Source organism: Heterocephalus glaber, unplaced genomic scaffold (genome assembly GCF_053883595.1).
Source record: "Heterocephalus glaber isolate CG9 unplaced genomic scaffold, H.glaber_assembly_v1.0 deba00001571, whole genome shotgun sequence".
NCBI classification, from domain to species: Eukaryota; Metazoa; Chordata; class Mammalia; order Rodentia; family Bathyergidae; genus Heterocephalus; species Heterocephalus glaber.
The window spans coordinates 2,300,042-2,315,312 of NW_028258356.1; the positions used below are offsets into that span (position 1 = coordinate 2,300,042).

At 34.3% G+C, this 15,271-nt stretch overlaps 1 protein-coding gene across 4 annotated transcripts in view; it reads right to left on the bottom strand.

Annotated features, from left to right (window-relative positions):
- Positions 1–15,271, bottom strand: part of Ptprr (protein tyrosine phosphatase receptor type R) — a 281,279-nt gene that overhangs the window by 28,536 nt on the left and 237,472 nt on the right. For all 4 annotated transcript variants that reach the window (XM_087192424.1, XM_004845043.3, XM_004845044.4 and 1 more), the window contains 2 exons: positions 11,585–11,664; positions 11,007–11,144 (listed from right to left, as the gene is read on the bottom strand). In XM_087192424.1, coding sequence (XP_087048550.1) covers positions 11,007–11,144; positions 11,585–11,664 — 218 coding nt within the window. The remainder of the gene's footprint in view (positions 1–11,006; positions 11,145–11,584; positions 11,665–15,271) is intronic.

Sequence of the window (15,271 nt, forward strand, 5' to 3'; positions counted from 1 at the left end):
GTTTTGATTAAATAAGTATGTTGTGCTTTTCTCTGTTAAACTGTCTTTTTTATACAGGAGTCAGGTGTGACTCTTATGATAGGAAGGAAAGATGTCACACCTTTCTACCTCTAAAGTAAGAATTAAAAAAAAGACTTGTTTTATAATTATAAGTTAACTGTATAAATTGAGTAAGTTCTGCACTGAAAAAAGAGTGATATAGTAAAGAAAACGACAGTCAAATCAGGCAAAGATGAGAGAATCATAAATGTTTGTATTAAGTTAAAAAATCTAAATACTATTCTGCATTTATATTGTTTTACTAGCTTTTCTAAGTTCTTTCTTGCTTTAAAGTAACTGAAATGGGAAATTTTCATGATGTGCAAAGAGTGTGAAATATACAAGATATATGATATAGGACTCTTGCATGAGAGCAACATTCAAACACACAAAAAGACAGCTAAGAAAGTGTTGTGCCACTGAGCTACATTCTCAGTCCAGTAAATCTTAATATGAGCAAGTGTACACATCTTGAGATAAAATAAAGCATTGGAACCTTTTTTAAATTCTGTATTCTGTTACTTTGATTAACTTGTCAAATAAGAGGGCTTTTAACTAAGAACTAAAGCAGGCTAAAGAAATTTGAATGTGACATAGCAGAAAATTTAGGGTATAGACTTATGTTTAGAATACCATATAAGCATGTTTGAAAGGACAAGTAATTTTGCTTGGGTGTGTTGAGGCTCAGAAAATGACATACCAGAGTACTGTATGGTGCTTTGACACACCGAGTTCTTTGAAGGAAAGCAGAAAGCTCAGAACTAAGGTATCTCTGACATTTTTGTAGGCCATCTCTGGCCTCTTCATCTCTCCTGAAGCTTACAAAGGCACTCCTCTGAAGTTCCCTTATCTAACTAAACCAAATACTTCCAGAGTGAATTTAATCATCATAAACCCTCACCTTATAATCTGATCAAACAGAGGAGATTAACTCTGAGGGAAGAAGAATAGAGCTGACATCATACCCAGAGCTCAGACTTTGTCCCAAACTATTGTCTGTTCTAGTCCATTCATCTCTCCTAAAAATATTAACTCTTCCTCTAAAACTGCCCATTTCCCCCGTATACCTTTCTGTTTTAAAGAGGGTATATATGAGGTGTGACAGAAAAATACAATAAATGGTTAAGTTAAAAAATTTACTACAGTAAAGGACACATTGCCATGAATCCCCCTCAGAAGACCCTCTTGCTTCAAACATACTTAGCCCATTGTTCTTGCCACTTTCTAAAGCAGTTCTAGAAGTCCTCCTCTCTGGTTAGTTGCACTGATGTGCCTACCTCCTTGCACCGAACTGATTCAGAACATTTATTTTTCATGGTTATGAAACCTGGGGAAGACCCAGCAGTCCCACAATGCCAGCTCCAGTGAATAAGGCAGATGAGGATGGACTATATTTTTATGAGCCTGTCTTTTTGTTGAATGATATTCAGTGGTAGCAGCAGCAGCAACACCACCACCACTACCACATTTTTAATCACACTTCTTAAAGACACTTCTGAAAGAGGACTTCCAGAATTGCTTCAGAAAGTGGCAAGAGTGATGGGACAAGTGTGTTCAAAATGGGAGGGGGTTTGAGAGGGATTAATGGCAATTCGTTTTTATTGTAATAAAAAATTTCAATTTAAACATTTAACATATATTTTGGTCACATCTCATAAGCTTCTAAATCTCATTGGGTTGAGTGAACACTCTTCATTCCTATGATGCTCCTGTGTATGTAATATATCTTTATGAGCTTTCTCCTGTTAATCTGTTTATGGTAGTTTATATCAGCAGACTTAATTAGTGAAACTTCAGAGGACAGAGAGGAAACCTCCTTCAAACCTACAGGTGCTATCACAGCACAGAATTTCTGGCCACAGTTAATTGCTTATGTAGTGTAACTGTCAAATTCCTAATCACACAGGAAATGATATCAGGCTGCTTGGCATTGCTGAACAGTGCTAAACTGTGCTGTCTCAGCATCCACACAAGGGGTCCTAAATCAGAAGGCAGCCAGAATTGCTGTGGTTTTAATAGTGACTTTGATCTCTTTATTTGCTCTTGAAATGACTCCTGTTCTGTGCTTTGTTGAGCTAAGTCCCCAATGACATTCGTTTCTCTTGGTGACTGCAGTTTATGCCCACAAATCAGCTGTCCAGTGAAGGCTTCTGCGATAACTAATATTGTTCTTCAAGAATGGCAGTCAGAGGCTCCACTGTCTGCATGCTAGGTTGGCCTCCAACACTACACTCCCAGACCTTGTTTTTTTTTTTCCCCCTTCAATACTGGGGATCGAACTCAGGACCTTGCACTTGCCAGGGAGGCACAGTGCCACAGAGCTACATCCTGGACCTCCTAGACCTTGTTTTTACAGACAATCTGGCTATGGGACTTGGTTTGCTCTCTTATTCTTTGTACAAAGCATGAATTCTTTTCAACACCCTAGGACCTCCAACTTAAGTGTGACTTCTCCAGTCACAGTTTCAACTTGTACTTCCAAATTGTCAATCACTTTGACAATTCAACTATTTTTTTTCTTTAAACCAGATTTTCTTTAAGTCTGGTTTGAATTTGTCTGTCTCCTCTTTCCTTCCTAAAGGGAATGGTCAGAGATTTTAACATTGATTGTAGGCAATCATGCACACCGCTATCTGATCATAATCACTTTTTGCACTCTATCCTATTCCTTCCCACCACGAGTAGAAAAGCCTTGAGAAGGAAGGCATGTAGGGCTATGGTGAGGAGCAGGGCAGAGATTAGGTTAGTTGTTTGGCCTCAGGCGAGTTGCTTGGCTTCCCTGTGATTTCATTTTTAGTGGGATATGTCTATTGTAAAGACTGATTTACAAGCACATGTTTTTGCTCAGTAAATGTTAGTTATTTGGAAGACCAAACAGCCCAGGTTCTCAACTTCCAATTTATATTTGATAAGTATTTTTGATTACTTTATGTGAACTCTAATTTTCTAGCTAATTATAAATAATAGAAAAGATATAGTTTGCTTTTATATGTTTAGAAAATAACATAACAAATTAACATTTTGTTAGTTATTTCATTAAAAATTCACTTTCTCCTCAAATGTATAGTTTTAAAAGGTCTACATTTTAATGTACATTAAATTTTTTTAATTGACATAATTTTACTTATTTATGGAGTACAGTGCAGTACATCAGTGGATTTATACAACATGTAATGATCAGATCAGGGTAATTAGCATGTTCCTCATCTCAAACATCTATCTTGACTAAAACAGTCTACTTCATTTTAACATATAATTTACTTATACATTGAGTAACTATTTTCCCATCTGAATGAACATTAAATTTTTAAATGAAATTTAAAGCAAACATAGAATATACATAGTTAATATTTATATTACAAAACTCTTTCTTGGAATATATTTAATTAAGCAAACACATTTATTAGCTGGAATTTGACTCAATGAGGTGATTACTTAACTACTTTTGTGATCCTAAGACTCTTTTAGGTTGTTGTCTATAGATTTTAAAGATATTTATGTTAGGTAAATAAAAACAAATATAATAGTGTTTTCTAAAATACAAAGCTACCCATAAGAAATGCTACTTAATCCCTTCCAATATCTGCAAGGTAAGATGTCATATTTTTCCCACTTTACAGAAGGTGAAATTAAGATAGAACCAAGACTCTGACCAAGTTCTTCTGACCTTAAGTTCCCAGATGTGTGGGTTGCACTAGCTTCCTTAGTAGATTATTTCCAAGTGGCAGTTATACCTTTGACCTCATATATCACTCTCTCCCTTGTGCATTTGGCTCCAGCCATACTGACCTCTTTATCCTTCTTCCAACACACCAGAAGACTGAGGGTGCTTTCATTGGCTGTTTCTTCTGCTTTATGCTAGATCTGTGCTTGACTACCCCTTCATGTGCTTTGATCAAAGATGCCCATAATCACCACCTGATGTGATGTGACAAACTGCTTGCCACGTCTCTTACTCTGCCCCAATATTTTCTTTGTTCTATAGTGTTTCAGTGATCAGTTAGTGATCTGTATATTATATAGATATAAATGTAGTATACTAATGTCACTGTATATAATTATAATATTTATTTTGTGTCTTGTTTATTGTCTCCCTTTTTAGTTTATAAACTCATGAAGGGAGGAATTTTTTAAAATTTTGTCAATACAGATATAATCCAAAGGTTTAAACTAGTGATTGATAGTAGATAGTTCATAAATATTTGTGAAATGAATGAACAAATGAATATATACAAACATATACAGAGTTGGATGTTTTATAAAGAGGAATTACAGACTGAACATCATTAAAATTAGCTGGATAACAGATTAGACAGTAGTACAGTTGAACACATATTTGGAAAACATTGGGAATATATTCTTTCAAAAGTTCATATTATTTGATCAGGTAATTTCATAATTCTATATATCTTAATGAAATAATCAGATGTGAACAAAAAATTGGATACAATCTAAGCATCAATATAAAGGAATAATCACACAATAAAATTTAGTAGTTATTTAAAATAATGTTTTGGTATTATTAATGACATGGAGAAAACTCATAATGGTAAAAGCAGAGTATACAACAAAATATAAATCCCTCTTTTATTCTCTTTACATCTATTCTGCACCTTCTCATGATTCCAACCACAATCTGTCCAGTCCCCATCTCTAACCCATACATTTCCCCACAGCTTTAGACTTATTTCTAACCCTTCAGTTGACTTTACTATACAAAGGTCTCTAAATTTCACCTTGAAAAATGAACTTTATTTTCTTCTTTCAAACCTTTCCTTTTTCCACTTAGAGGTTCACAGCATCACTATCTATTCAGCCTCCCATACAAAAAAAATTTTTTTTTTTTTGGTACCAGGGATTGAACTCAGGACCTTGTGTTTGGGTGGCAGGCCATGGAACCACTGAGCTCAATCTCCAGCCCAAGAAATCTTGAAATCAAACTCTCCTTCACTTTCCTCACATTAGTTAGAAAAAAAGCACAGGGCTTCTACTGCTGGAATGCCTTTTAGTATCTGTCTCTTTTCTTAGTACACTTTGCCACTGCCTTAGTTCAGTACTGCATTATTTCCTACCTGAAAGTATGTTTAACTTTTATTAAGCTGTTTTTCTTCTTCCTCTTGTTTCTATCAAATTCAAATCCTATGTGCTGCCACCAAATATACTTCTGATATACAAACTGCTTTGCCAGTCTACTTCAGAAACACCTTTAGTAGCTTCCTGCTGCTTGTAAAACAAATCCCACTTTTTTCACTGCAACTCACCTTTCAAGTGTCATTTCCCTTTAGTCCCTACTATGTCACATGTGCTCTAGTCACACAAAACTACTCTACTTAGGTGCACTCTGAGATTTTTTTTGTTGTTTGTACCAGGGATCAAACTCAGGACCATGGACTTGCAAGGCAGGTGCGGTGCCACTGAGCTAAATCCCTGGCTGCTGTGTGATGTTTTGGAAGCTTTCATATGCTGTTGTTTTGCCAGACTGTGTTTCCATCCTTGGGCACCTACTCAGTCTCTAGACTGACAGGCATTGGGTAAGCTCTTTGCCCAGATAAATGTAATTGAAGTGAATATTTTCTATAATTTTATCAGACAGGGAAGAGAAAGAAATGAAAGAAGGGAAAAGTTAAAATCTTATTCTTTAAATGACTTTTTTGAGGTTAAACTTTGCAATGGCTAAGTAAGTCAATGAGTGAAATAGAGTTTACAGTAATAAATCAAATATTTTAACAGTGATGAAAGATACATGTAAAAATAGAGGGAGAATACATCTACGTTAAGTACCTAAGAGAATCATTAGATTAGCTATGTCACCAAGTAATTTGCTGATTTCATGAAAAAATAAATTTGATGTGTTATTGCTCTCAGAGACCAATAGTGGTTTGCTTGACTTCTAATGTCTTGCTTTGTCACTGGGCCTGTTACTAGGTTGAGGCCGTGATTAAGGGAAGAGCTTTGAAATCAATCACACCAGGGTTAAAATTTGAATTTGGTCATCCATTCACTTTGAAGATTAAATAAAATGACTTAAACTCTCAGTTTTAGTTTTCTCGTCTGTAATATTGGACAGGAGACAGTCAAACCTATTTTGTAGAGTGAGAGTGATATTTAATTGAATTTATGCATGATTGTGCTCAGCAGATATATTTAAAAAGGTCAATATTTATACCTTCTTAATTTCATTCCTAGAAGGGAAGGGAGTTGCAACCCAAAAAGTCCAGAGGTAGTCTGAGCACTTTGATTCCTTAGATGTGCTCAAACACTACTTGATATTTTTGGACTGATCTAGTTTCAGCTTTAAAGGTTTTGCCCACTGTATCTTTTCTAGTAATGAAGTACTTCATGTTAAGAAAATCTGAACACTGTTTTCAGGTTTTTTTTTAATTTCAAAAGGAATTACCTCTTTGTATATATTTAAATGAAGAAACTTAAACCTGCTAGCAACTAAATCTTTTGTTATAAGAACTAATTTTTCAACCAGGGATTTAGCTCAGTGGCGCCTTGCCTGGCTCACAAGTGCAAGGTTCTGAGTTCGAATAAAAGAAAACCCAAACAAAACTAATTTTTCAGCTTTATTTTCACTTTTGTTCATTTTTATTTTATAAAATGTGAGTAACTGAGAATATTGAGATTATTAAATAAAAGATGCCAATTGCTCTTTTATTTATTATAAAGTAGAAAAGATTGTAAAAATATAAAGTGTGGGAACTTCTAAAGATAACTCCACCTCCACATTCTTTGGAGGAAATGATTTTTGTCTATTCCAAACAATGATGCTTAACACAATTGAAAGTTGGCACATTTTCGGTAAACAGCACTTTCCTGGTAGTGTGGAGTCTGCTGTGTATTCCTTTTGAGCCAGACTTCTCAGTATCATTTGATCTGTAAAACATCAAAGCTTCCTCTACAGTATTTTATTTGCATCTTTGGAGAGTCTGGACAGAAAAGGATTTTTGTTTTTATTTGAAGAGTAATATAACAATCTTTTAAAAGTTAAAAATATTTCTTTCAATATTTTGGATTATGTCTGGCTGCAGGAAAAAAAAAACCAAGTAGCAGAATACACATTGTAGACATTTAACATGTTTGACTTTGAGCTCCAGAGGATATATCTCAGACATTACAAAGAGAAGGGGTTCAGAATGGTAAAAACCAACCACTTCTCCAGTTTTTAAATTATGCAACTAAAGAGAAAAACAAAAACCCCAGCTACTTTTTAGAGTAGGAATTATTTTAATAGAAATTCTAACTTTTAGGAGTTTCTAAATTAGTATATAGTGCCTTCACCATGACTGAGTTGTAGGTAATGAACATTTTGGTAATTTATGCAAAGGTTATATTTAAACTACTTTATATTTTTCTTTGTATTTACTTATATTTAAAAAATCTGCTTAATTTAAATCTAGTGTCTCTTTTTGCTTAGTTTTCTTCTGATTGATGGTAGTTTATCAATTATTTATTTAATTTTTCCATTAATGCTTCAGGTATTTTGAGGTTATGTCATAAATTTACAAGTTTAGAGTTGTAACTTTTTTTTATCAGTTGTATGTTTTATCTCTAGTTCCTCTCTATTAATGATTTTTTATTAATGATTGTTTTAACTGAACATCAATTTTATTTGTTAAACTTATTCTTTGTTTAGTATTAGCTTGGTGTCATTTTTTCTTTTTATTTTAACATTTCCAGATCCTCTTGTAGACAACATAACAAGATTTATTTAATTAATTTGGTAATCTCTGCTATTTAATAGGCAAGTTACTCATTTCTGTTTAGCATGATTACCAATCTATTTTGATGTATTTCTATCTTCCAATTTGGTAAAAAATTATCTTAATTTTTCTATCTTTTTTTCTGTTTTTCTTTCTTCTTTTAATTTATTAAAAAATCTTTTTCCTTTACTACCAGATTGGACATTATACATCCTACTTCCATTCTTTTAGTATCTAATCTTAAAATTGTAAGATGCATGCTTAGCTTTAAGTCTGAACTTGGTTGAATTTCTACTCTTTTTATGAATAACACAAAAATATTTTATCTTTTTTCACATTCTCTTATTGTCCAGAATTTTAGTTCTACCTTCATTTTTACTTTCTTTGCTTACTGTTTTACATTTGAGTCCTTTTGTCCTGGATCAAATCTCCTTTATTCAACACCTCTTGTAGTTATTTTGGTAAGATGCTCTTCATGATCAATTCTTTCAATTTTTGTTTGTCTGAAAAGTTTTTCTTTCTCTCTAGTCCATGTATGATAGATTTTCTGGGGTTTGTGTTGATTTAGCCATTTGTGGGTATTATCCTACTGGCTTGGGTCCTCTATCGTTGTTGTTCCTATTGTTGATAGTGATTCTGGCTGTTAATATTGAATATTGTATCTTTGGTATTTTTCATTTCCACAGATGGGTCTACTTGTGAATTTATTTATTTATTTTTAACCTATCCAGACTAATATTTATTGTGCTTTTCAAAACTGAAGCTCAGATCTTCTATAAACTTTGGAAAACTTATAACAATTATTTCTTCAAATATTACTTGGTTCCCCTCATATTATTTTTTTTTTCAAAAACACCAATTAAACATGTTTTGTGCATTTAAACATCCTCTATGTCTCTTCAGTTCTCATGTTTTTAATCATTTTGGTTTTTTAGGTCATTTCTTTAACTATGTCTTCTAATTCACTATTCATCTGTGCCTAGTCTTATAAAACTAATAAGATTTATTATCCTTTCAATGTATATAAAATATTTATTACTCATATTTTTTGTTTTGATTGTAAATCTTAGTCTTTTTTGATATTAACTTGTTTTTTGTAATCTGTTTATTTGTATTTGTGTGGTAAATTCTTTTTAAAAACCTATATATTTCTATTATTTTTATTTCTTGTGGATTTATTACTAGTATTGGCTGCTTCTCCTGATTTTTTCCTTTTAATGTTTTATTTATTTGTGTGGCTCATAATTTTGATTTGTGAGCTTATGTTTGAATTTTCGGGGGGAGGGAGTTCTGTGAGGCATATGTGGAGAGTGTAGGATGCATCTGGGAAGTTTTCACCTTTGTTTCTGTAAAGTGCACAGTGTAACCAAGCTGGTCTTACTTGGTGTTAATTACTCCACCTGGCATAATCTGGTTTTAATATTCTGAGGTTTCTGAGCTTTGAATACTCAGGAGAGCCCTTTTATCCAATCAAAAGCCCAGATTTAGACAAATTAATTTCCTGTTATAGTCTTAAGTTGGTAGGCAGATTTATTTTTGTCTTTTAGTTTTCACTAAAGCCATATTCCTTGCAGGTGCTCATTTTATGTAAGGTTTCAATTTCAACTGCTGGGTCCTGCAAGCTTAAAATTTGTCTCTTGTTCTTGTATGCAATTAAACCATGAGTAACCCTTAATTCTCTGATTTTATACCTTTTTAAGTTTTTGACCATTAGAATTTTCTTTAGTTTTTCCAAACTCTGCTGTTCATGCTATTTCATATTTTACCCAGTGTCACTGGTTTTATAGTGAAAGTGTTTCAGGTTACAAGGTCAACCATATTACATGAGTATTATAAACATTCATATATAGAAGTACACATATAGTGAATACATTTTTAAACTTTAGGAGTATTTTTTCTGTTACAAAGCTAAAATGTCATGTATTTTGAACAATTCTGTGGGAACTGTCAGTGACTTAATATGATGTCATGTTGATGTGTGTAAAACAGGTGAGAATATTATGGGTTATATTTATTATGACACCTATGTTTTCATATCAGACTCATAGAAATTTGCTTATTGGTAAACCATATACATAGTTAATTTGGTATATAACCTCATCTATTGGCCAAAAGCATACTTTTTTTCCCAAGATGAATTTCAGGAAAAATGCTTCATCTATTGTAACAAAAATGAAAGAAAACAGCAAACTTTAAAAAACTTGTAAGTTACTGCTTTGTGAGCCTCGATTCTCTCAATTAGTGGTAGGGTTTTACTATTACAATCAGGCATTATAACCCACCAAAAGAGCTTAAGAGAAATATCAGCTTCCTAAATTGTCATGAGGAAGCCCTGGTATAGTGATTTTGGCAAGAAAACATGCAAATAAAATGTTTACCAAAATCAGATGATAAATTATTCCAATAAGATGCCCTAAGATATAAGAAGCACCTAGGATAGCAGCCTTCAGGAATCAATTTTATTTTTATAATGCAAAATATAGAATAAGTTATTCTGAAAACTAAATGCTTAGAAAAGTATGAGAATAGAATCTAATTTTGTCTCTTTTTTGAATTTCTTACTATTAGGAGGAAAAAGTCGCTGTGATTTGCCACTTCTTCAAACCTTTATTCCAATCTCACTTTTTAAAGGATGCTCACCTTACCCACCTATTTCACACTGTGGTCTGCTATTTCTACCCATCCTCTGCCTACTGCTCAGTATATCCTGTACACTTATCCTCCTTTGCTTTTCAAAAATAGCACTTATTCCTTCTAATATATTACATTTATTTATGAATTTATTGTGTTTATCATTTTTGTTTTTCCCCCCACTAGGTAAAATCTACCATGCCAGAAATTTTGGTGTGTTTTGTTTATTAATATATTTCCAACAACCAGAATGTACCTGTTATATCAAAAACGACTTGGGATATGAATAATTTTTTTGTTCCCTTGCTTACAAATTGTCTAATAATTTATAATTATTATATAATTATTTGTAATTTACGGCCCCTCATATCCCTACTGAGATAACTGAGTACAAATGAGATATGTGTATGCCAATTATATTGACTTGTGTGAAGGAAAGTTTCCATGCGTAGAATAATACCAGTTACCATTTGTTGGAAGTATAAAGGGAAGAAGCCTTTAAATGTCTCAAGGTTTTCAGTTTAAACAAATCTTTAAAAGTTTGTGATGAGTTTGCTTACACAAAATCTCATGTTGCTTACACGTTCCATAGAACATGCATAACTTTCTGAGCTTTGGTAAAGATCATACCTCATTTTTTTCTTTGAGTTTTGTGATCATAACAATGACAGGGCTGTCTTCTTGCCAAACCATCTGCCAGAAGTCATTCACGGTGTTGATCATGGGGCCTTGTGTGGCAATGAATGCTTTCTCCTTGCCGCTGTAACCCTGGTTGGAGTAAAGAGACAAAATTATTGCCTTTTAAGTTCATGACTCACAGTGAAAAATTAGGTGAAAGATCTTCAAAACAAAAGAGCTATGTTAAGCTAAAAGAAACAAAGATTGTGGCAGCTTCATTGATTCTAGCACCATGATATATATGGCTGTTTTTCCAGAAGGTCCAGCTTTGGCATTTGATAGTGAGGCTTGTGATGCTCTGTCTTCACCAGAGTGCCCATGTAGAGATCACTGTTAGGGACCCACAGTAACAGAGGACTCCCTGTGGAAGATCCACTACCCATTTTGACACAACTTTAACAAACAAACAGAACTTGCTGGTAATAAAGTTAAATCAAACTTAATTTACATTAAGGGAAAAAATAAAATAAAATCAACAATTCCAAAAGTCAACATAATCACTAGAAAGAAATTTATATTTATTTACTTACCCTGATGTAATTAGCATTGATGTAGGTGCTCAATGAATCAGTTACATTTTTTGGTCTTAAACATACTCTGCTGAGTGGATCTAATGAAGAGACAGGAAAGGCACATTAAGGAGATTTACTCTTGAAATTTCCCAGGTACCAGTGGCACATCCTTAACTTTTACATAGCTTGTCTTGCATGTGCCACTATCTGTCTTTGGTTATGCGTGTGTGCATCTCTTGATCCACCTGTGTTTATGGAGAGACATTTGGGCCCCTCTTGATTTATTTCTGACATAAATATTGGCAATCGGCTGAATTGAGTTCATCTTTCATCCATTTTTATGGGTTATGAATTTTGACCCCATCTCACTTTTATGCCTTTTCTCTTTTACTTTATATTTGGAATTTGTGTCAGCTCTCCTTACGGTTGTTATCAGCATGGGGATGGAGGGTTGGCAAGCCAGGGAAAGAGAGGTTACAAACATAAACTCCATTTGTTTCAATGAGTTCTCAGTCTCGTCATAAGATAAACAAACAACATGTATTGATGACTAATGTCACACTCCATTCTCAATACTTACAAATGTTAATACTATTTAATGTTCTAAGTCTAATAAATGTACCTAAAATAATAAGTACCATTCTTTTTCCATTTTTCAGGTAAGAAATGGGGACAGAAAGGTTAAATAATTTCTTCAAGAGTACATAACAAGGTATAGAGTAATAGAATTACTTTGCTATATGCTGTGCTGCTTCACTAATGCTAATGCTTCCCTAATGCTAAGATAGCCACAGAAGCTGATGATGGAATGTGTCACATCTTAATGGTTGTGAGGTTTTTTTCTTTAAACAGCTGTAAATTCAATGTATCTCAGTATCTTTTCTCAGAAGGTGGTATTAAAGACTGAGGTGTCACAAAGAAGCACCCCTTCTTCACCTATTCCTGTACCCTGTAGTGACCTTCTGGATATAAGACAGTAAGGCAATGTCTTTCATTTGCAGGTCAAGCTAAGAACATCATAGAGGAGGTGGGGTGGGAAGTGTTAGAGCATGAAAATTTTATAAAATACATGTGAGTGGGAATTAGAGATAATTAAAAATGTAACAAACCTTGGCACAGCCAACATATATTTTAAAGTTAGTTTTACAAGTAATTGTTATTAAAGATAATAAAAGCCATAATTAGTTTTAGAAAAAGATTAGCCCACAATAATACGGGCTTTGCACTCATTATGGGTTTAATATATAGCAGAGATAGACCAGCTAATAGATTTCTGTGCATTTTGTCACTTACACAAAACCTATAAAGTGGATACTATTAATATTCTCCTTATCTAGATTAGGTAATGGAGACATAGAAAGGTTAAGTAACTCACCCACTGTCATGCCGCACATAAGGAGTGAAGCAGAAACTTGAACCCAGATCATTAAAGTTAGAGCTATACAGGCTATTATCAAAGATGATGTTGAAAATATACGGCAAAATTTTATTTGCTAGTTACTAGGATATTGAAATGAAGATATATATGATATACATATCTCATATATACATATTAATAATAATAGAGCTAACATCCAGGGATTGATCCTTAGCTGGTTTGATCTGAAAGGGATCTGGTTTTGGCAAGAGAAAGTCCCATTCTGCTTGCAGCTACAGATTGATATGTGAAGACAAAGATGCTTATCTGATCTTTTAAGGCACAAGTCAAATATCTCTCGATCATGCCAGATGGAGCAACAGTAACCTAGAAGATGTTGATAAGTTGTAGAAATCAGTAAGAAGACCCCTAGGTAGCACCCAAAGGCCCTGTGCATAGAGGTAGGCCCTCATTCAGTTTCACTGAAAACACTTTGCTAAAATTCCTGTTGTGTCCTTTTGGATGCCCTAAAAGAAGCAGGGTGACTAGAGAGATATAAGTGGAACAGCTAAGGACTCTCTGAGTCAGGACATAACCTGACTATGACAAATAACTGTGCTACTTGCCTCGGCAACATGAAATTCTCTTGGGACCTGGGCCTTGTGCTCTCACAGGAATTCCTCTTGAAGGGATGTGTTGGGGAAAATGGTCCTGATGCAAACCAACCTTTGAGAGCAGAGGATGGAGACCTGGAACAGTGCTCAGTATTGGCCTTATCACCTGGATCTCTCACAGTATAGAATTTATGACGATGGGAGCTAGTGCTAATTACTCGAAAGCACTTCATTTGCCCCCAAATCTCCAGAAGTCACAACAAAATTCTTTGTTGATCAGTACTCCCACAGACCATTTCCACTACCTAATTTTGTATGCATGATGTTGTATTCAGTTTTTCTAAAGGGCACTCTCCAAATAACACACACACACACACACACACACACACACACACACACACACATGCATGTGCGTGCCTTTTTTTAGTAACAACATCTGGGGAAATCACTGGGAACTTGGTAGCATGCACAATAAAAGACTTACTTCTTGCATTTAGTTGTGGCCATGTGACTAGTTTCTCACATGAAAAATGTGAGAGGAAGTGATATATGTAACTGTCAGATCATGTGAGTAAATCGAGGGGTGATGCCTTCCTTCTGCCATTTCTTACTCCATCCTGCTGCTTGGTGCATAATTGCAGTGATCAGAATTTTGGACAAGCAAAGAAAGGCAATGCCTGGGCATGATGAAATAGCTAAAGAGCAGAATATGGCTGCATAATGTGGCTAGGCTGCCACATCCACCTGGGCAGCCTATACTTGAGAGGGAAATACAGTTCCAATGTATTTCAACCAGTGTGATTTTGGTTGTATTTAATATTACACATATTAACATTTTTTGGAAAAAATATTTTAGAAAGGAATAGTAAATCAGTTTTGCCTAGAGAAGCATTAAATAGAGTAGGTGTATTGTTCCTCTCTTGGTTCTGTGCATATTCAGAAGTTAAATTCAGGATTTCTTAAAGTCAGAGTTCTGATGTCCATTAAGTATTAATATTTATACAGTACAACTTGTTAGAGACATAATAAAAGGTATGCTTCTTAATATGAAGTTAAGGTGAAGGCTAAATGGCATTGCTTTTAGAGTACTTATAGTGATTTGATCAGCCAGGACAGCCCTAAATTGCCCATAGTACTGAATTCTTCTTCTCTTCAACAAAAACATGGTCTGATCCAGATGTTTTTCACGATGTGGAAGAAGCTATCTTCAATTAACCGAGTGTAACCACTAACCACATGGGGCTATTGAACACTGGCATATAGTTACTATGCATCACAAAATTCAAGTTTTAATTTTAATTTCAATTCATTTAAATTTAAATTTGTATAGCCATCTGTAGCTAGCAATTGCTCTTCTGGACAGTACAGGCCTAGAGGATGAAATACAAGGTCCTTCCTTACTTTAGAGTAGAGCAGAGTAGAGTAGATCCTTAATTACCTTTTCCCAAAGCCTCATCAGTAGCCACTTTCCCATTTGTACCATCTGACCCAGCCCCATGGATTTAGGGTAATCTCTCAATATTCCATGTTCTTCTAGTTTCTAGGCATTTTCACATATTGTTTCCTTTTCCTTCTCTTCATGGTGAAATCTTTTTTCTTCAGGGATCAGCTCAAGAAGTACAATTACCTGAAGCCATTTCTGGCCCTCCTGGGCATTATTAGGCATTCATTTCTTTGCTTGGGTTCCTTGAATTTTATGTCAGTGTTAATCATCTTACATGTGAAGTGCTTACA